We start from the raw sequence: 22897 nt of genomic DNA on the forward strand, positions 1-22897 counted from the left end.
GACCTCCCCCAAGCAAAATAATTAGGGGATAATAACAAGTGGATCATAATAAATGCAACACACAACAAATGTGCTCTAAGGACATGAAGCAGAGTCAGAAGGGCTATTAGAGAACCCCTGCGACTTTGCTCCCTTTTTTTGAAGAGGGGGGAGAAAGGAAAAACAATGCAATATCCTTAATTGTCTCTTGTAAACGGGAATCCAGCTCATCAACCAGCTCTGTTGGTTTGTTATAAATAAGACCCAATTATTCCCCTTTTGGCAGCCTCTTGTGTCCAGAGAACAGCTTCCCAGTGTCATCAGCACAGATGAGAACTGCCACCGCAATTTACATCCATGCATAAAAAGCTGTAATGGAAGGCAGTAGGAGACACGCACTTAAGTTAATTACAGTATTCTCAGACCTGCACCTGACAGAAACCAATTTGCCACAGCTCCCCTAAGTCTTGCACAGCTATTTCAGCCTCCGTTCTCTATCCCCTTACCAACAACTCCAAAGGTGTGGGTTCAGGTGCTCAGGGACCCACACGCAAAGCCTGCCCACCACACCTTCAAATTATGTTGGGGCTTCTACTCTCATCCACTTGAATGCCCACAGTCAGGACCCATTCTGAGCACAATTAGGAAAGGGCTGGAAATGACCTGAAGATGGCTTCAGCTGCAAGTGTCTTAAAGACTATCTCCTCCCTGACATGATCATCCTCTGCTGCCCTTCTTAAGAGTCTTCCCACCTTCTGGATAGTCAGGCAGTAATTAAGAGAGCTTTGTTGGCTGTGGCATCCAGTAGGTTAATGGTGGACCTTTTTCAGCCCAAAGGCAACCTTCTGGGGCCCATGTGTCAATACCAAATGGGGCTGTGGATGGTATTATTTCCTTTATGCAACCATGCAGTGCTCATATACTGTATGTGCACACACACGTCTAGGCAAGCAAGAGACATTATCACAGTTCAAGGATGTGCCCCCGGGCAAAGTGCCAAGGTCCACAGGGGTGTCAAACTCAAATTCATTGGGGGCCGCATCAGCAGTTTGGTCACCCTCAAAGGGCCGGTTGTGTCTGTAGGACTATGTGTCCACTCTTTATTATCATAAATTATTGTCACTGCATTCAATTATTACTGTTTTTTGTAATAATGTAAGCTCATTCCCGCCCCCACGCGGATCACATTCCTGCGTCGTGGCGCGTGTGTGGGAGGGGATGTAAACGAGGGAAATTTGAACAAAAGGTGGGGATCGATGGCTTCGGGGGGGGGGGCTCAACCAAACCTTTGGCAGGAAGGAGAAAGCCACTGCTGGGATTAAAAACCTGCAGATGGAAAGAGGGCTTCCCTCTCCCGCCCTGCGCACACCCAAACCCCGCTAGGCAGGATGCCACACGCTGCAACACACCCCATGCTTTGGAGAGGGGCAGGAACATGCGGTGCAGCGCCAACTCCCTGCTTTGCTTTTGCATCCTCCCTCCTCAGCGCCAGAGTCCCTTCCCCTCGCGCTGAGGGAGGGCAGCGGATTTCCCGAGGAAGACAGCGGCAGCCCCAGCGGATGTGCATCTTCGCCTCAGAGCTGCTCTTCCCCCCACCCGCGCTGTTGTCGTCTTCGCCGCCGCCTCTCCCTACCGGGACTGCAGGCAGAGGAGGCTTGAAAACCTCCCCCCCCCCAAAAAAATTCCCCTCCCACCTACTCAAACCGCGAGGCGACTCCATCTGGAGCCCTACATCACGAGGGGCTGAGAGGAGGCGGCGGCAGAGCGGGAAGAGCAGGAACCCGTGCCGCCGCCGCCGCCTCCCTCCTGGCCGCCCCCCGGGGAGCAGCTCCGCCGGAACTGAGAAGCCAAAGGGCGGCTCGGGGGTGGGGGGCAGAGCAAAAGCCAGGCACCCTCCCGAGTGTCTATGAGGAGAAAATGGGGGAAGAGGGAAGAGAAACCCGGCTCCATCAAGAGAGCGACTGTTGCACTTCGCCTACTTCCCCCTCAGGCTCACTCCGCGTCCCTTTCGCCCGCTCGCTCGCCCACCTCCCGGATGCAGCCGAGGAGAGGAAGGGAAGCGGCGGGCGGCGGCTCCCCAGTGCCGCCTCACTCTCTCTCGGAGACAACAGCAAAGCCCGCCAAAAAAAATATCCAGCGCTGCTCCGTCCCGGCACCAACTTTGCCGGCGGCGCCTGCAGGGCTTTCCTACCTCCTCGGCGGGCTTCCTCCTCCTCCTCCTGCATCTCACTTCCCCGTCTGGCCGCTGTGCCACCGCCTCCCTCAGCCTCATTCGAAATTGAAATTCCCTGGCCAAGGCCGTCAGCGCAGCTCCAGCGCCCCGGCCTCCGCCTGCAGCCCCACCCCTGGTTTTGACCCTCGGCCAATCGCAGGCTCCAGAACTACTGTCAGCGATTATTGTCGGTGACGGCTACGCGGGCCACATGGCGAGGTCTGGCGGGCCGGATTAGGCCCCCGGGCCTTGTGTTTGACACCCGTGGTCCAGAGGGAGAGCGCTTGAGGATTGCTTTCAGCCCCAAGTCAGAGGTTCCCCATCCCTGCAGCCATGGTTTTGCTTATTCTTATTGACAATGGCACAATGCCTGTGTGCGTGTGGTGGGTCGGAATCTCCCTCCCAATTCCAGCCTTGTTGTTTCTTACCTGGACCAGGCTAGGCGAGAGGTGAAGAGATTGGCTAATCCAGCAATTCTACTGGTGCAAATGCATGGCCTCAACCACTTGCAAACAGGTAAACAGCAGTGACACCCTTGAGGATGGTTCTGCACCACCACTGGTTACTGGTGATTCGTCAAAAACCCTGTTCATGTTAGAACAAAACTGGATGTTTTCTGGACTGTACTTTAAGGCCGAAGAATTGATGCTTTTGGTGCTGGAGGAGACTCTTGAGAGTCCCATGGACTGCAAGAAGTTCAAACCTATCCATTCTGAAGGAAATCAGCCCTGAGTGCTCACTGGAAGGACAGATCCCAAAGCTGAGGCTCCAATACTTTGGCCACCTCATGAGAAGAGAAGACTCCCTGGAAAAGACCCTGATGTTGGGAAATATGGAGGGCACTAGGAGAAGGGGACGACAGAGGACGAGATGGTTGGATAGTGTTCTCGAAGCTACGAACGTGAGTTTGACCAAACTGCGGGAGGCAGTGGAAGACAGGAGTTCCTGGCGTGCTATGGTCCATGGGGTCATGAAGAGTCAGACACGACTAAACAACTAAACAAAAACAACAACTTTAAGGCCATTGGTTGAGAGACCAACAAAGGGTTTGAAAACCATGTCTCGAGCCCATGTTGTATCTCTTTCTGGGTCTTTGCTTACTCGCCTTCTTAGCTACTGAAGTGTGTTTTCATACTGTTTCCTTCTTACGTCTAGTACAAAACCATTTCTTTCCCCGTTTGTTTGTTTTTAGTTCACAGAACCTCTCTCATCAACAGAAACAAATCCAGCTACTGACAAAATAAACTACAAAACATAAGTGAAGACATTTTGGAAATGTATCTAGTTCTTTATTGATTAAATACAGCATTAAAAATAATATAAACCATCGTTTTAAAAAAAATACACACACGCACACACACAAGTGAGCTTTACCATTTTATGCCTTGCCACTTTAACTGCCATCAATAAAATTTCGAGAGACACAAAAGGACAGTGAAAGTGATGACAGACCATCAATATTATGGACAGATTTGGGCATAACACCATGTTTCCCCCTCAAATGTTAGTTTCTCTCGGGTTTTGCTCCTGCACATATAGCTTTCCCCAATACTCATTTCACATTACTCTGTTAGCATTTGAGGAATCGTAGTCATTTTCTTTCATCCCCCAAGCTATTCATTCAAATTGGCCCCAAGTACAAAACTTAATTTTCATATCTTGGAAGCTAAGATTGGCCTCTCTCTTCTACCTTGGCCTTTTCGGAATTACCAAAATTGCCACACACACCCCAGTGCTCCTTCCTCTAGGCACCTTGCACCCTTTATCATACAGGATCAAAGCCTACTCTCTGCTTGGCAAGCCTGCTATGCTCTTAAAGTTCTACACCAGCCTTCCCCAAGCTTTGACTACAACTCCCATCATTCCTGAAAATTTCCCATGCTAGCTGGGTGGGAGTATGCAGAGGGCACCAGGTTGGGGAAGACTGCTCTGTACAGATTCCTTTCAATGCATTGGCATGAAACACTTTTGCACAGTGGATTTAGAGTGTGCTATAAAAAAATACTCAAGGGATTTTGTAGGCAATTCTGTATTCTTTTAAGACTGTGCTGTGACATGTAGATACTTTCCTAAACCCATCTGAGTCATCCAGCCTGTGCTGCTCATTACATCTGTTAGTACTTTTCCAGAAAATTCTAATGGACTCCTGCGCCTATCCTTTCTCTAGTAAAAGTCTATAAAGGATGAGAAATGCAAAGTTGGAAATGTATATGCTGAGCAAGACATGACTCCTGCACTCTGGTCAGAACAAAGCGACACAGCTTTAGAAGAAAACAGCTTCTGCATGAACTATTCCGTCCCCATCTGTATGGTTAAATAAAACTTGCTTTGTGTTGTGATGTCACCATGATTCCCTACTTCCTTGCCCCCAGCACTGACTGTCAATGAGGTTGGGGAAAGAAAACACTGGCAGTAAAGATACCAAGACATGGGGCGAAGTTCGACACAGGGGGAAGGAAATGGATATTTACACGCTGTTGTCGTTTTTAGCAGGAGACCCATCTTCATGCAATTTCTCATTCCGACCTCCAATAAACCCCCAAGGGATTCGTGAACTACCTATGCATCACCTCTCAACAGCACACATTTACACTGGAGGGAAAGCAGTCAAATTAGACTATAATTGGGCTAAGGAAGGAAAGTACAGGGCAAGCGGAAAGTAACTTCACAGGTTAATTTGCTTTCTTCCTATCCAAATGGCAACTTATTCACCAGGTGTTACATGCAACAGCCCTTGATCTTCTCTTCAAAACAGCAGCCTTAGGAGGGCAAGATTGATAGCTGAGCAGCAGGGAGGGCCATTAACCCTTTCCCTCCTAGTGTAGGCCGCTTCTCCCCTCCCTGCTGCAAAAGAAGAAATGGGGTTTCAGATACATGCTTCCTTCCTTACAAAGCTGCTTTTCTACAGAGATCAGATGTGTAATGCATGTTTGTATTAAAGGTGGACTCCCTGCCCTACTCATCCACTCTTAAGCACAAATTCCTTTCTTATGCTGACAAAATGCCTCCTTCTAAACCCTTTCATGTCCAAATGAGGCAATCTTCCAGCATATGTGTTCATATTTTGCTCTTCTGACAACATCAGCTGTGGCGTTTGGGCTGAGAAAGGGCTTAGCTTTCTCACGTCCACTAGCTTGGAAGCGGATAACATGAAATAACCCTTTAAATGTCTCTATTAGTTGACATTTTCAAAATAAATAGGCCCTCTTTAAGTCACAAGTGCAAAATACAGATATTCAAAACTATCAATTTTGAGAAACCCTCTATACATTTAGGTAGATACTTTGGCCTTTTTAAAAAATGTGAGCAAACAAGGAAAGGAGGATCTTTAAGTACAGATCATCACTTTTCCCAGAATAGCCTAGATCATTTCAACAGGCTTTTGGTAAATATACCTACAAACACGACGTTTTAAAAACGCAACACCAAAGAAACAATGACGACATGAAGACTAAGAACATTATATGGCTCAGGTGTTTCCGGATTGTCTTGGTCACAACGAAAAGACTTGTTAGGGCCCAGTACAGGAAGACAAGTCTCTGCTGAGGAGTATCGCTATGGGGGGGGGGGGAATTATTACAACCAGACAGGGATGTGAAATCCAATCTGAACATTAAAAAGGTTGAATTAAACAGTAATACTGAGATGGTTTACTCTAATCAAATAAGCAACATGTCTGTGGAAGTGTGTGGGCACACACAAATACATGTTTGTGCACTGAACTGTAATGTCAAGGCTGCATCCCAGAAGACATTGCACAGATCCACAGATCTCCATCAATTTCTTCAGGGACAAGACTGTTCCTTTTAAAAACTTTCTTTCCAGAAGTCCTTTACTACAGGCATTCACATCCTATAGATGCTCTGCTACCCCAATGTAACCTTCAACTAGCCACAAGTCCATGCGAACAGTTAAAGGGAATTGCTTCTTTCTTCACAGCCTCCCATTAAAATAAAAATAAAAATCCAGGAGTAAAAATTTCATCCCCACCCCGCCCCCATTTAACTATTTGTTTAACATTATTTCCAGCTAGATCATTTTCCTCTCGTCAGTCTTCCTAGAGTGTCCTTGGAAAAGATGGGTTTTGTCTTATAACCCATTCTGCATGAGGATTCACATGGTACAGGTCTAAGAGGTATGTGTCTGGGTCCAAGCAATGTTCACCTGTTGGGATAGAGAGAGAAAAAAATTATTTTAAAGAAACCATTCCAAAAAAAATCTAGATCTCACTATTCCTCCTGTGCCTGGTAACTTTGGGTAACTTAGTTTCAGATTTTTAAAGAAACTCCCTAACGGTGTCAGGACTTTGGAAAATATTATCTCCTATCACTCTCTGAACTACAAGTATTGTGAGTTGTGGGGTGGGTGGGTTGCTTATATGTATGAGACCCTTCTTGTTCCTGGATCCACCAAGGATTCAATTGCTGGAATAGCCAGGCCAGCTTCTTGGTGAGCTAAAGGCCACTCTAAGTATGGGTTGTTAGGGTAGCAAAGGAAGTGGCTTTGTGCCAGAAGTCAAATGGGTGTGCCACCGCCCTCTTCACCTGGGTGTTGGTGAGAAGGACAAGGGCCAAAAGTGTGTGGGAGCTGGGCTGGGAGCAGACTGCCGGCAGAAGCCAGGCTTGATTTCTGCTTGAATCCAAGGCTGTGGCTATAGGAGAAACAGGACAGTATAGAGCTACAGGAACTCATGAGCCAACTTGTTATAAGGCAGTTTCCTATGTTCCTAATCAAGAGATTGAGGCATAATCATTAACCACATCATGGAAGAAGTGTTTTTAGGAGGACTAAGTGAAACTGTGAAGCTCTCTTCTTACTTTTGCTTTTGGATACTGCTTGTCATTTAGGTAATGTTGTTATATTTATAGCATTGAAATGTGGGTTTTGTACATTATTATATCTGCTATTGTTTTGCTATTTATTTTTATTATTATTATTATTATTATTATTATTATTATTATTATTAAATTGTTGCTATGAAATTGCTTCTGTACTCTTTGTTTGAAATGTATTTCTGTTTTCTTGGTCCAAAGCCACTTTGGACATTTTTTTAAACCAGCTTGCTTGATTATTTGCTCGATAATTAAGGAAATGCCTCTAAGCAACCCTATGTGGCCCAGCAAGGCTTAGGCCTGCTAATTCCTAGTGGTTCCCCGTTTTGATTCATTCCTAGGACAACTGTTTGCTTCAGCTGCCCAACCTCACCTCTTAACCCACTAACTCACATTCCCCACCAATGAAAAATAAAATGACAACCGTTCAAATTTGCATACTTATGTTGCCGCCAACTTCATAGAAGAGCAGGTTCATCGTATCTACCGAACCATTACTGCAAAATTATAAAAACAAAACACTATTTATAATTATAACCATTGCCAAGACAAAGATGCTAATATATATATTATTGGAATTGCTCTAAATGAGAGTTCTCCAACCGGCTGCACCTTCCAGCTCTAGCTCAAAGCTATATTTCCCATCATCCCTGACTATCAGCCATGGAAGGTATTAGGTTGGGGAAAGCTGTTCTAGACCTGAGGAAGGCCAGCTCATGTTAAAAGGGTATAGTGGATGGGAAAGATCCAGACAAGCACCCTTTAAAGTTGCCTTAAAAAAACACACATGCACATTAAATGTAATGGGTCATTTTAAGTAATACCTCGGTTTAAGTACGCTTCGGTTTGAGTACTTTCAGTTTAAGTACTCCGCGGACCTGTCTGGAACGGATTAATCCACTTTCCATTATTTTCAATGGGAAAGTTCGTTTCAGGTTAAGTACGCTTCAGGTTACGTATGGACTTCCGGAACCAATTACACTCATACTTTGGGTTAAGTATGCTTCAGGTTGAGTACTCTGCGGACCCGTCTGGAACGGATTAATCCACTTTCCATTACTTTCAATGGGAAAGTTCGCTTCAGGTTAAGTACACTTCAGGTTAAGTACAGACTTCCGGAACCAATTGTGTACTTAAACCGAGGTACCACTGTATAAGGACGTGGGTGGCGCTGTGCTCTAAACCACTGAGCCTAGGGCTTGCCGATTGGAAGGTCGGTGGTTCGAATCCCCGCGACGGGGTGAGCTCCTGTTGCTCGGTCCCAGCTCCTGCCTACCTAGCAGTTTGAAAGCACGTCAAAGTGCAAGTACATAAATAGGTACCGCTCCAGCGGGAAGGTACCGGTAAACGGCGTTTCCACGCGCTGCTCTGGTTTCACCAGAAGCGGCTTAGTCATGCTGGCCACATGACACGGAAAAACTGTCTGCAGACAAACATCGGCCCCCTCGGCCAGTAAAGCGAGATGAGCGCCGCAACACCAGAGTCGTTCGCGACTGGACTTAACTGTCAGGGGTCCTTTACCTTTTAAGTAATAGATATGTATTCTGGTCTTTTTATTTTGTATACCGTCTCGATAAGTTTTGTGTGACAGGTTGTATCTGAGTATTTTTGAAATAAGTAAAGCAAATAAAAAAACTCAATAAGGTTTTTCCAAATGCTTCATTGCTCTCTTCTCCCCCCCCCCCCCCACTGCCCCTGGCATTTTATAACATCAAAACTTGTTCAAGAGTATCAACTGTTTGAGTCACAGGTGTCAGTGGGTTCACTCTAGTGTATTTCTTCTTCCTCAAGGTGGGATCAGTCCTCTGGTTGCCATAGATACCGCATATCTGAACAGATCTATGCACGAAATCAGCATTCATATTCCACTTGTAGAAGAAAACTATGATTTTATTACATGCCCAATCAAGCATTTAAAACTACCAGTCAATGTGTTCAGGAAGGTGACCATGGTTTCTATAACCCTTTAATTTCATAAAGTTGTGGAACAATTTTCTCTGCATAATGCTCTCTCTCTCTCTCTCTCTCTCTCTCTATCTATCTATCTATCTCACACACACACACACACAAACTTCTATTTTTGCATCTCACTCCCTTCCTTTTACCCCCCCCCAAAGAATCCTGGGAACTGTAGTTCAGAAGCTGAAAAGCCTGTTAGCAATCCCAAGCCTTCCCCTTTTCGCAGAATTACAATCCTGGAGTTCGCTGGGGGGAAGGAACGGCTATCAAAGGAAATGCTCTTAGGGCATACAAAAACTTGAGCGGGTTTAAGGTTCTGATACGTATACATTTGTACCTTGGAAGTCGAACGGAATCCATTCTGGAAGTCAGCTCGACTTTCAAAACGTTCAAAAACGTTCAAAAAAGTGCGGCTCCTGCAGCCAATCGGAAGCCCCGTCAGACATTCAGCTTCCAAAAGAACGTTCAAAAAGCAGAACAGCCACTTCTGGGTTTCAATTGTTCAGGAGTTCATTCAGGAGCCAAAACATTCAAGAACTAGGCTGTTCAACTTCCAAGGTACAGTGGTACCTTGGTTTACGAACTTAATCCGTTCCGGAAGTCCGCTCTTAAACCAAAGCGTTCTTAAACCAAGGCGTACTTTCCCATAGCAGCGGGGGACTCAATTTACATATGGAACACATTAAACAGGAAGTCGAATGTGTTCTGCTTCCAAGGCAAAGTTCACAAACAAAAATGCCTACTTCCAGGTTTGCAGCGTTTTTAATCCAAGTTGTTCATAAACTAAGCTGTTCTTAAACCAAGGTACCACTGTACAACTGTATTCTCTTACCCATTACATTCAAATTAAATAAATGCATGGGCTGTGGACCGGTGTTTCATGCTCACATAAACCCTTTTAGCTTCTCCTCCCAATAGCAGTTTCCCCCCCAACCTGAAAAAAGCTTTTCTCTAAAGTTAGGGGCTCTTAAGAACAGCACCCAAAGCTAACCTAAGGAGTTGCCAGCAATGGTTTAAAAAGACCACAACCACTGGATAGTCTCCCCCTGTATCGAGAAACATGGAACACACAGTTCCCAGCTATCAACTACTGTCCCCCATCAGTGCACAATGGGGCTTTCTGCCCCTCCTCATACACGCATCCTGTGCACTCCCCAGATCTGCTCCAGACCATTGGGGGGATGACGACCCTAAAATAGAAATTTATTGACCTAATAGGTATCTAAAGCCGTTTGCACACAACAAAATATGTATTTTATCAAATTTGTTTGTTTTTGATCTTATATTTTGGAAATGTACATCCAGGTTTTTTTCCTTTATATTTTTTAGGGGGGCCCTAAGCTATAGCTTGTTTAAAGGTAAAGGTAAAGGGACCCCTGACCATTAGGTCCAGTCATGACCGACTCTGGGGTTGAGGCGCTCATCTCGCTTTATTGGCCGAGGGAGCCGGCGTACAACTTCCAGGTTATGTGGCTAGCATGACAAAGCTGCTTCTGGCGAACCAGAGCAGCACACGGAAACGCCGTTTACCTTCCCGCTTGGAGCAGTACTTATTTATCTACTTGCACTTTAATGTGCTTTCGAACTGCTAGGTTGGCAGGAGCTGGGACCAAGCAACGGGAGTTCACCCCGTGGCGGGGATTTGAACCACCAACCTTCTGATCGGCAAGCCCTAGGCTCTGTGGTTTAACCCACAGCGCCACCCGCGTTTAGCTTATAATGTAAATCCGGCACTGCACCCATCTGACTGGGTTACCCCAGCCACTCTGGGTGGCTTCCAACAAATTAGAACACAATACGACATCAGACATTAAAAACTTCCCTAAACAGGGCTGCCTTCAGATGTCTTATAAAAGTCAGATAGTGTTTATTTCCTTGACGTCTGATGGGAGGGCGTTCCACAGGGCGGGCACCACTACCAAGAAGGCCCTCTGCCTGGTTCCCTGAAACCTCACTTCTCTCAGTGAGGGAACCGCCAGAAAGCCCTCGGAGCCTCAGTGTAAAATTTGAGAGGGAGAGAACGTTCCCTTTGACACAGAAAAATCCTTGCACTGGCGTAGCTCTACATTGGATTCCACTCGTAGAAAACAAAAAGACCGATTTAAGTGACACAGTGAAAGTGCCCTCCATTAAATGTTGCTCATCTCAACAGACATAAAAAAGCCTCCTGCCTAATCACGCAGGAAGCATGTGAAGACAAGCTACATTTCCTTCTAAGCTAAGGAGGGATGGGAAGAGGTGCTTTTACCATTTGATAAGTTTGACGGTGTTGACAATATTCCAGCCGTTTTGACAGAGGTTCTTCTGGAACTGCCTCAGGACATCTGCAGCTTTGGTTGCACTGGTTAAGCGAACTTCCAGGGAATCCTTTAGGAACGGGGAAGCCTGGACTTTCACTATTTTGGATGGCTGGAAGATGAAGGAGGTAGCGTTAGGGGGGCGGGGGGAGGAAACTTAGAGGTTGTTGTTGTTTAGTCGTTTAGTCATGTCCGACTCTTCGTGACCCCATGGACCATAGCATGCCAGGCACTCCTGACTTGCACTGCCTACCGCAGTTTGGTCAAACTCATGTTCGTAGCTTCGAGAACACTGTCCAACCATCTCGTCCTCTGTCGTCCCCTTCTCCTAGTGCCCTCAATCTTTCCCAACATCAGGGTCTTTTCCAGGGAGTCTTCTCTTCTCATGAGGTGGCCAAAGTATTGGAGCCTCAGCTTCAGGATCTGTCCTTCTAGTGAGCACTCAGGGCTGATTTCCTTAAGAATGGATAGATTTGATCTTCTTGCAGTCCATGGGACTCTCAAGAGTCTCCTCCAGCACCATAATTCAAAAGCATCAATTCTTCGGCGATCAGCCTTCTTTATGGTCCAGCTCTCACTTCCTTACATCACTACTGTGAGAGCTGGACCATAAAGAAGGCTGAAAATCCAATACGTGTGCACAAAACATGAAGACATAATCAAACACCCTGTTTGAAAATGCTTGTTGTCCTCCAAGTAAAATGGTTGTGTATGCACATCTCCATAAACAGGCAAAGGACAGGATGGATACAAAGCAATAAATATTAAATTTGATTCAGTCACACAGTGAGAAGCAGTAGCATTCGACTAGAGTTAATAAAGTAAGCATGAGTGCCCCCTGGTGTTTACACAAGGGAAAGTTGGTTTCAAGCAGAAAATGTCACCACCAGCCAGAATTTCTCTCTCTCCATTAAGCAAATTTCATATACTGTACAGCAATTAAAAACACCAAAAACCTGCATGCCAGGCATCTCAGAGTTTGGTTGCCTCCGAGAACCAAAAGGTCCACACAAAACAGATTTCTGGGGAATCACTTGATTTAAAAAAGCAAACAAGAAATATCAGATGGGCCCAGGTCACTTCCAGATAACCTGTTTACTGGACTCTCGTCCTGATTTTTTTGCACAAGGTTTGCAGGGTGGTTATAAACATATGCTGGCTGTTCACTGAGCATTCATTCCAATTTGTTTGCAGGGAGGTTATACAGTGTTGTCTCGAGCAATTCTGGGTTTCTTAAGGTGGCATGCCATGCCAGAATGTCAGTCCCTTTTTAATTGCACAACCTGGATCTGTAAGAACATGGCTGGCTGCCACCTACAAAACCTAGAAGTGCCCTCCCTCAGATTAGCAGAGTTCTTTTCTTTTTAAGTACAGTGGTACCTCGGTTTGCGAACACAATCCATTTCGTGGAGGCGTTCGCTCGCCGAAGGCACACTTCTTTTGCGCAGATCGCTTCTGCGCATGGGCGAGCTGCGCAGATCGCTTCTGCGCATCCGAGTGCCACGGAACCCAGATGTAAACACTTCCGGGTCCGCGGCGTTCGTAAACGGAGGTAGGCGTAAACCAAGGTTCCACTGTACAGATCTAAGAGGCATCAAACCACAGGATCCCCTGCTCTGATGCTGAACCTATCCTACAACTGCTGCTGTTGCCTCTCTGAGAACCACCACTCACTTGGGGCCTATCGACTCAGCCAACGGCCAAGCATGATAATGGCCCACTTACCCTTGAGAGTTCTATCTGTAGCTCTCCCAGCTTATTCTGCTAAATCACTCACTCTTGCAAATGCACCCTAACTCTGAAACGAGTCAACATGGGAAGACTTATCCTACAGTTTGCATGTGCCAAAAGACAATTGCAAGTGGGCCTGGCTGGCCCCAGTTCCACCTTCTAATGCAGCCTTCAGCAACCTGGAATCCTCCAGGTATTTTGGAGTACAACTCCCAGCTCCTATCAGCCCCAGCCAGCATGGCTGCAGAGGCAGTAGTACTTCTGAATATGTGTTTCTGGAAACCGCAGGGGAGAGAGTGCTCTTATGCTTGGGTCTTGTTTGAGCCCCTACAGGAGGGATCAAAGTGGCCACTGTGAGAACAGGATCCTGGACTTCATGGGCCATTGACCAGATCCAGCAGGCTCTTCTTAAGTTCTTATGGAATTGTAGGCCTAAATACCTAGAGGACACCAGCCTGGCGAAGGATGCTCTTAACGCCTCAACAATGCATTAACAATGCAGTGGGCAATGAGGATTTTACTCACTTCGCCATGGTTTTTCTCTGTCTTCTCCTTGTCCAGATTAATCTTCCTTAACAGGTTTTTTATCCTCCTGTCACAGAACTGGTACCTCCTGCTGCTGCTCTCGTTCAGTTTTCTCACTTGAGTTATCAAGAAAGATGCAACCTAAAAGGGAATGCAAAAAAAGAAAGAGGTGTGAGGCTGTTGTCATTCTGAAAGTATCTCCTGAAGAGAGGAGAAACAGAAGGTATGTACGGAGGGGTGGATTGGAGCATAGCTGCCAAGTCTCCCGTATTCCCTGGGAAACCCCCGTTTTTCCAGCCGTTTCCCGCTGGCAGCCTGGATTTTTTTAAAACCCGTAAATCCCCCGGATTCTTACCGGCCCGGGGAGGCTCCTTCTGCACATGTCTGGAGTCTCTGGACATGCGCAGAAGCGATTTCTGACGCTGCGGCCATTTTGGAAATGGGCAGAGCATGCGTAGAAGCGACTTCCGGTGGATTGGTGAGAAACCTTTCTGGCACAGCAGGCCAGACCTTCTTTTTAGGATCTTTTATTCCAAAACTCTGTATCTACAGCTATGTTCTACCTCTGCTGCCAGAAGCAGCACATCTCTGACTACCAGCTGCTTGGCATCACAAAGAGTGCTGTTACAATTAGAGCTGGGTGATATCTTGTTTTCAACACTGTGATAAATCAGCAGCTAAACTCCACGATATTCTAATATATCACGATGTCTGGAATGTATCTCAGCTGCTTCTTTCTCCCATCTTAGGGGAGGAAGCAGAGATACATCACCCAGCCCAAGTCCTCATACCACTCCGGCTTGCATGAACTGGAGTGGCATTAGGGCTTCCTTAAACTTAGTGAGCCCCCATACCTCTCTGACTTGCATGAGCCGGGGAGTGGGGTGGGGCAGCTTCCTCAAAGGCACAGGCAGGCAGGAAGATGGAAGCCGAGAGCAAATAAAATTATTTCTGTTGTCAAACATCAGATGCAGGCAGGATGGAGGGGGAAGGAAATCAATTTGTCTGCAGTCAATTTTAGCTAGGAATACATCGTGGCTCTCCAGCCACCATGATGTACTACCAGCTCAAGAAGCGGTATCACAATCTGAATGTCATACTGGTTTCAGACAATTTGCCAATATGTGCCCCAGCTCTAGCTACAATCAGGCCCTGCTTTTGGGTTTCCCATAGGCATCTGGTTGGCTACTGTGAGATCAGGATAGCTGGATGAGATGGGCCAAAGAGTTATTTAAAAAATCAATATAGAGTTTTATCAATGGCAATTCAAGGATAACTCAGAAAATACGGCCCCAACTTACAGTCCAGAGTAAATCCTGATAATGGATCATCATCCGCACCACATCCGCTGCACCCTCGGCCAGCTGTTTCTCCTTCCCTTCCGGGATCTTGTTTGGCAGCCCCTTGTGCATGAAGAGATTCGGAGCAATGACTGTGGAAACGTTCCAAAGATTCATCTTGTTTTTCCGCTCCCTGGTAACCACCAGCCTCAAAAACTCCAGCAAAGCCTGAAAGAGGGGAGGAAAATTATTTTCCGTTATCAAACATCAGCTGTAGGCAGCAGGGGAGAGAAGTCAATTTGTTTCTGGATTCTGAGGTGATGAATATGAGAGAGCGCTTGCAGACAACGTATTTGCAACATTGTGATGTAAGAATGTTGTCCGTACAGCAATGCCGCAGTTCTGAAAGGATGAGCTTGTATATATCATTTTGCACTCTACAGTCAGGGCACTACGATCCCCAGGAGGTGGCGACATTACCTTCAGGGTGTTTCGGTTGGGTTCTGGCAAAATCAGTATAAGCAGATTGAGAGCCTGCAGCCTCTGTTTCAGATCTGGGATATCTGCAATGGAAGGAACAATCAACATCCAAAATTACTGGGAAGAAGAAAACACTGGCCTAAAAGCTCTGCCTCTTTAAAACTGCATTTTATATACAGTCAAACCATGGTTGTCAAACGTAATCCATTCCGGAAGACCGCGCAACTTCCGAAACATTCGACAACCGGGGAGCAGTTTCTGATTGGTTGCAAGAGCTTCTTGCACTCAAGCAGAAGCTGCGTCAGACATTCAGGTTCTGAAAAATGTTCGGAAACCGGAACACTTACTTCCAGGTTTTCGGTGTTCGGGAGCCGAAACATTCCAAAACAGAGGCATTCGGGAACCGAGGTTTGACTATACCAGTAGAACAGGGGTTCCCAACAAAAATTTCTCGAGGACCCCTCATCGAGCCGCTATTGTGACAAGGACCCCCATTAATTCCTAATCCTAAAATTAAAAAGTGAGCCAAATTAAGAGTCTTTTTATATTTTATATTTATACGTTTTTTACAGTTCTTCCTCTTCATCTGTAGGCCTTTGTCGTTTTAACGAACCACTTTTTAACCAACGGTCCATTTTTAACTACGCGAACTGTAGCTTCCGCGAAAAACAACGCTTTGTTTACAAACACTACTGTTTTGCAAAGAGGCAGCGCGCGCCAGGGAGGAGGGAGGGTAATGGAGAAGACAGGGTACCTGCGCAGTAGCGCACAAATGAAGCTGACGTGCGCAAAGCATCTTGGGGAGGTGAGCGTTAGTAGAATGCGCGTGCTGCCGCTTTGCAAAACAGTAGTGTTTGTAAAGCGCCACCTAACGGCATACAGCAGAACTACTGCCTCTATCTAATTCTAGTTTTGCGCTAGACTCTGCTCATGCAGGAAGCGGCCAAAACAAAAAATCTGTTATCATACGAAATATATTTAATATATTTTTTATTCTAATAGCATCTTGCGGACCCCTCTGGCATAGCTCGCGGACCCCTGGGGGTCCCCGGACCACCTGTTGGGAACCACTGCAGTAGAAGACTGTTTTACGTATCCGGGCCACACTATTTCATACTCACTCACTGTCTCTTGTATGCAGTAACCAGCATGTAATACCTAGGCAGTTTCTTAAGTAGTGTGTATGGCTTAGCATGAGATGAAGACAACTCCCATGGCCTTAGAACTATCGGATTACTCAAACAGTTAATGCACACAGACAACACCAGGCACCTTTAAGAGGATGGCATATCTGCCATTGTTCCTATTCAATCACCCGAAAATGTTCACCCCTTACTGTGTGGAAAGACAACCTGTTGCTGTTGGGCTACAACTACAGTCATCTTTGGGGTGATGGGAGTTGACCATCTTGAGGGCAGCAGATTCCCCATCCTTGGCTCACAGCCATCCACCAGTGACACTTGTATCACACTCCTCCCCCAAGAAGCTCTGGAAAATTTAGGCTTAGCTTTACAGAGCATGACTTTGCCCAAGGTTTCTTGAGTGAGAGCTTTATGGCTGAGCAAGAAATTGACCTTGGTTATCCGACGTCCATGTCCAACAATGTATCTGCTATACAACGGCCGCCTAATATACTCAACAAGAAAGAAGACAGAAATCGGTGCTTAAGGTGGCAGGGCCTGATCTCTTTGGCCAAGGCCTCACTCACTTTGCACAGCTGCAAAGGCAGGTAAGTATTCTGCCGTCAGCAGAGGGGTGGGCAGTTCCCGGATGAACCTCTTCAGCAAGCCAGAGACATCATTCTGATGGACCTCATCCCACTGGAAGAAACCAGTATAGAACTCACTTTCTAGCTTTTGTTCCAGGCTCTGGAGGAAAAAGAGAAAGAGGGGAAAGTCACATACTGAAGGTAGAAAGATCTGGTAAAAAGTAAACATGGGAAGGGATGGGGAGAAATGACTGCAATGTTTCAACAGAATAGCAATAAAAAGAGAACAGCAATAAAACAGAACAGCAATAAAAAGCAGCTATGAATATTAATAATAAACCAGAGTTTGGGAGGCAGGATAAGGGAAGAGGTGAGATTTCTTTCCCTGGTGACAAAGTACTGCATTTTAAAGAACTGGGAAGACTGAGATGTCTCAGCAGGGGAAACATTCCCATGAGGATAATCACCTAGGATTCCAATGTAACATGCAAGTAAAACCTATGATTTATTGCACCTTTGGGGGCGGAGAATCCACCCCTGTAATTAAGACAGACCATGATATCTCTCATGCCAGCCTTCCCCAAATTGCTGCCCTTCAAATGTAATGAACTTCATATCCCATCATCCCTGACTATTGGCTGTGCTGGTGGGGGCTGATGGGAGCTGTAGTTCAAAACTCCAGCAGGCTTGTGGGAAGGTTACTCTATGGCTTGGAGTTCAGCAAAAGGAGGACTATTTCTGTTTGCAGACCTTCTGGTCTGACCAGAAATACAGGCTATCACATTTTTAAAGAAGTTATTCACAGGGAAACTTCCACAAGCAACGGCAGGCAAAGGAAGACACACTGAACCTTTTGCTTCCATCAACACACAACACCATACAGGTAGTTTTTGAATATCTACCCCCAGGGAACACTTTCCACACCAACCTGTCGGATGAGGAATCTCTTAAGACTCCTGCGTATTACGGAAGGTTCCAGAGCATGACTTTCAACAACACACTTTGCTCAGGCACTGTGTGGGTTTCTCCGTTGACTAACCTCACATGAACTGAGTATGTGCTTGAAAGCAGCAGTGGGTTGACCTATGTGACCTATTTCTTCTGGGGTCTGCCAGTCCACTTTACAACTACAAAGGGATAACGGGCACCCTCAGGATCTCAGAACTAAAACAGTATGTGTCAAGTGATTCCCATTATGCACACTTGCATATGAAATGCTCGTTTTGGGATATGAAGACCTAACTGCATCAGTCCTCTATCTACCATCAATCTTTCCCCCATGATTACCCAGAAACATGGTGGTTGAGGTGCCTTCCAGCTGTGACGATGAGCAGGTTAAGCCCTGTCCTTTTACTGCAGGCACAACTACCTTGTTAGTCCAAGATTTTTTTTACAAGAATCTCAGCAACCAGAAGGTGTTAGGTTGTCCACAATAAATTAGTAATCCAGAGATAGGCCATGGTATCCTTTTTTTTTAATCCACCTTGGTCTGGATCATCCCCAGCACTCTCCTGTGTCTGTATATCACAGGGGAATGTAGATACTGTAGCTGTAGCTCAAAATCTATGAGGGACGTGTGTCCACAAATGCTGACCTTCTCATGAGGAACACCTCATGAGATGTTCCCAAAATGGCCAAAGGCCTGGAAACGATGCCTTATGAGGAACGGCTTAGGGAGCTGGGTGTGTTTAGTCTGGAGAAGAGAAGGTTAAGGGGTGATATGATAGCCATGTTCAAATATATTAAAGGATGTCATACAGAGGAGGGAGAAAGGTTGTTTTCTGCTGCTCCAGAGAAGCGGACACGGAGCAATGGATTCAAACTACAAGAAAGAAGATTCCACCTAAACATTAGGAAGAACTTCCTGACAGTAAGAGCTGTTCGGCAGTGGAATTTGCTACCAAGGAGTGTGGTGGAGTCTCCTTCTTTGGAGGTCTTTAAGCGGAGGCTTGGCAGGCATATGTCAAGAATGCTTTGATGGTGTTTCCTGCTTGGCAGGGGGTTGGACTGGATGGCCCTTGTGGTCTCTTCCAACTCTATGATTCTACCTATATTTTCAAGGAACTTCAGGACATTTCATAGTATATTAATTTGACCACTGAATTCTACCTTAATGCGGCTCTGTGATCCTGAAACTCTTAGGATTCCTTCCGTGTCCAGTCCTTTCTTTTCTAAACACGACAGCAACTATAAAACAAGACAGCAAAATGTTTGCAATGAAGCTCAAAGCAAAGAATAGGCAATGATAAATTTTATTATTAAAAAAAAACAAGAGAAAAACGAATGAAGTTGTGAAATAAACTTACTGCTTGCAGAATCAATGGAACCCTGGTATTTGGGAAGAGCTTTTCGTCATTTTCTAACAAAGTGCCAAGCGAAACCCCAAAAAGCTTGCGCTCTGCAATAGAAGACACCATGTTACAAGCGTTTAAAAAAATATTTCCTCCACAAATAAATAAATATTTCTGTTTCCTCAATTAATAAGTAAGGACACACAGCCATCCGCAGAAATCCAGGAAGTGTCACCACGAAGGGCAAATTATCATGATGCACGCCACATTCACACAATACTGTTATAATCAAAATACTAGCCTATATCCTCACCCCATCAGGTTTACCCTTATCAAGGAAAATTCAGCAAGATTTTGGTAGCAGTTTTTTTTTTACAAGAAAACAAAACCCTGTTGCCAATGACCCATCTGCAATACCCCAATGACCCACTTATAATACTAAGCACCCATGTAGAAATGCCCAGAGTGTAGATTGTGCATAGCCAATGCTAGTCCACACTCGTCTCTCTCCCTTTTTGTTACAGGGATAGCAGGGGAACCCGTGCTGATCCAGTTCAAGGCACACATGTCTCAGATCAGGCATGGAGAAGCCATGGGGGTGCTCCAAGCATTATTGGACTTCACCTGCCCAGCTAGCATGGCCAATGGTCAGGGATGAGAGGCATGGGAGTTCGACAATACCTGCAAGACATCAGGCATAGGCAAACTCGTCCCTCCAGATGTTTTGGGACTACAACTCCCATCATCCCTACCTAACAGGACCAGTGGTCAGGGATGATGAGAATTGTAGTCTCAAAACATCTAGAGCAGGGGCTGGCAAGGTTTTCCGGCCGTGGGCCAGATCATTCCCATGGACAATTGTCCGTGGGCCAGACATGCACAGCACAATGCTGGAAATCGCATCTGTGCATGTCTGTGGCGCTGGAAATCCCTTCTGCGCATGCCCGGAAGCCGAAAATCACGCCTGCACAGAAGCGATTTTCGGCGTCTGGGCATGCGCAGACGCGGTTTCTGGTATCTGCACATGCGCAGATGCCATATCTGGTACCACTCAGCGAGTCCCCACCCTGCGCCAGTTTAGCACAGGGCACAGGGGCTTGCCAAGCGGGTGGCTTGTGGGCTAGATCCGGCCCATGGGCCGAAGGTTGCCGATATCTGATCTAGAGGGCCGAGTTTGCCTATGCCGGCCGTACATACACCAAATCTGCTGAATAAATCATTTGCCATCTCTCCTAAAAGGAGACCGCTTGCAGATAAGCCCTTTTATTCAGATATCTAAGAACTACCAATAGTTTTCCTTCCTTGGTTTTAGTCAGTGACAAGAACCACAAGATGTCAAATTCATGCTAAGAAACAGCGGGAAAACAGGTACCTGCAGCCTTCCGCTTTACTGCTTTGTTTCTCTTCAGCTCCAAGCCAACGACGTCGCAGAGAGCAGTCAGCTCAATGAGTGCCAGCGTGGGAATCTTTTTCATATCCTGCAGAGATAAGTCTCCTATCCTGGTCACTCCCAGCCTCCCCTTGGGGATCTTAAATTTCTAAAGCAAGAAGGACAGAGGGATGGAGATTGGAGTCAATGCAAATTATTCTGTTGCTTTTATTGGTTGTTGTTATTATTATCATAATTGTCAAAGCACAACCACAGGAATCCGCTAGGATATAGCAAAGTCTTGCACTTACAGGTAAACAACTCTCATCCTTGATCCTCCTGGATTCCCTTGGGAAAGATCCTTTGAGCAGGATGGCTGCCTGCTCAGAATAAGCAATTTCTGTGCTGAATAGCTCCTCTCTTGCAGAGCCTCTCAGTGGTGATGGGAAGTCCTGGGTTTCCGTTGGATCTGCTAAGGGAAAAAAAAATGCAAAGCTGCATTCAAGATTTGCAACACAACATGGACCTGAACCTAAATTCATAATTATAACTGACACCTGAAATGCATGGTCGCCTTCACATTTAGACTGAGCACTGACCACATTCTGGACCATTTCAAGAGCCTATACCAGCCTACTCTAACCTGGAGAATTTCAGATGTTTTGGACTACAACTCCCGTCAGCACAGCCATGCTTGACGGGTCTCACAGGAGTTGTAGTTCAAAAACATCTGGAGTGTGTCATATTTGCAGAAGCCTGGCTAGCTAAGACATAAAGCTGAGCACACAAGGCAACTAAGTAGTTAAAAATCACCTGAGTTTATATTCTGAAATACAGCTAATCCATTACTAGTAAAAATCAAGTTTTTTTTATCCAAATAGGCAATTTTCTGTAAGTGACAAAGCTACAACAAAGTCTTTTGATTTGCAAATCTAGCTGCTTTTGAAATGATGTTACAATGCAGGCTATTCCCATGTTTTAGGTCTGGCCTGATCAATCAAGGCAGCTTGATGAGTTTCACTTTTTCACCTGCTTTGGGTCACTTTCACTTGCAAACTGACATCACAATTCCCACAAAATTCCCATTAAAATTCCATATCCCACACTCCTATTTCTATAATATATCCAAGGTTCACATGGAGCTTCAGCTATCCTAAGTACGTTGAATGAATGAATCATTGCCCTCTGTGACAATGGGAAAGCAAGAATTAACTAAACTTGCCTTGCAAAATGCTGTGTAACATTAAGCCTATCTACCGCTGTTCCTGTATATGCCTACTCAAAACTAAGCCCCATTCAGTTCAATGGGGCATTATTCCCTGCATGTACGGGACTGTAGTTTTTTGTTTGTTTGTTTTTTAAAAAACCATCATTACAAGTTCCTTTGCATACTCACTGTATGTTTAAGGAAGGAAGAGCTATGCAGCTTTTAGTCCCACGTTGGAATCCTAGACTTAAGACTTTTAAATGATCTATTCCCTCTCTCTACCCATGACAATACGGCTACTGTCTTACTTTTCTGGATGTTGTTTGATGATGCAGACTTGCGGTGTGATCTGTCCATTTCCAAATTTGTCTCTGGCTCAGTCTCCTACATGCAGGACAAAGAACATAAATGAAGCCACATTCCATGAAATCTATTAGCAGAATACCAGGCGAACTATACCCTAGACACAGGGAACATAAAGCAAAACAGAAACGTAGGAAGTTGCCTTATGGCAAGTCTGACAAAACCAGTCCATTCAGTACTGTCTAAACTGAATCGGTAGCTTGTCCTATTTGGAGACCCTAGAAATTGAACCTGGGAGCTTCTGCACTCAAAACACTTCCTTTACCAACACAGCTACAGCCCTTCCTCCCAAAATAAAGAAGGATGCCTCACTGGTCACGGAGAAGAGGAAGCTGGGAATATTTAAAAGGAACTCATTGTCCAGAATAAGTGTTAGAATCTTGACATGCTCCAAACTCTCACAGCTGGTCAGTGGCATAATCCCACCAAGAATATGCTATCATTGGTAGGTATAAGTACAGCTTTTTAATGCAGAACTTCTACCAGCTTTTTGAGTAAAACTCAAAATGCATAGGCAATAATAATAATAAACTTTTATTTATACCCCGCCCTCCCCGGCTGAAGTCGGGCTCAGGGTGGCTAACATCAGATAAATAACATTGGTATAAAATCAAACAATAATTAAACTACCTCCTAAAAACAGGTCAAAATCAAATTAAAGTCT

At 45.5% G+C, this 22897-nt stretch overlaps 1 protein-coding gene across 4 annotated transcripts in view; it reads right to left on the reverse strand.

Moving 5' to 3' along the window:
- Positions 1–3465: 3465 nt before the first annotated feature.
- The window catches only part of ARHGAP40 (Rho GTPase activating protein 40), a 72348-nt gene continuing 52916 nt past the window's right edge, over positions 3466–22897 (reverse strand). For all 4 annotated transcript variants that reach the window (XM_060277268.1, XM_035122415.2, XM_035122416.2 and 1 more), the window contains 12 exons: positions 22179–22254; positions 20975–21135; positions 20667–20832; positions 19310–19401; positions 19113–19190; positions 17004–17163; positions 15296–15378; positions 14837–15043; positions 13536–13676; positions 11231–11391; positions 7465–7520; positions 3466–6355 (listed from right to left, as the gene is read on the reverse strand). In XM_060277268.1, the coding sequence (XP_060133251.1) occupies positions 6249–6355; positions 7465–7520; positions 11231–11391; positions 13536–13676; positions 14837–15043; positions 15296–15378; positions 17004–17163; positions 19113–19190; positions 19310–19401; positions 20667–20832; positions 20975–21135; positions 22179–22254 (1488 nt within the window). In that variant the 3' untranslated portion in view covers positions 3466–6248. The remainder of the gene's footprint in view (positions 6356–7464; positions 7521–11230; positions 11392–13535; positions 13677–14836; positions 15044–15295; positions 15379–17003; positions 17164–19112; positions 19191–19309; positions 19402–20666; positions 20833–20974; positions 21136–22178; positions 22255–22897) is intronic.

The sequence above is a fragment of the Zootoca vivipara genome, chromosome 7 (assembly GCF_963506605.1).
Source record: "Zootoca vivipara chromosome 7, rZooViv1.1, whole genome shotgun sequence".
Lineage (NCBI taxonomy): Eukaryota > Metazoa > Chordata > Lepidosauria > Squamata > Lacertidae > Zootoca > Zootoca vivipara.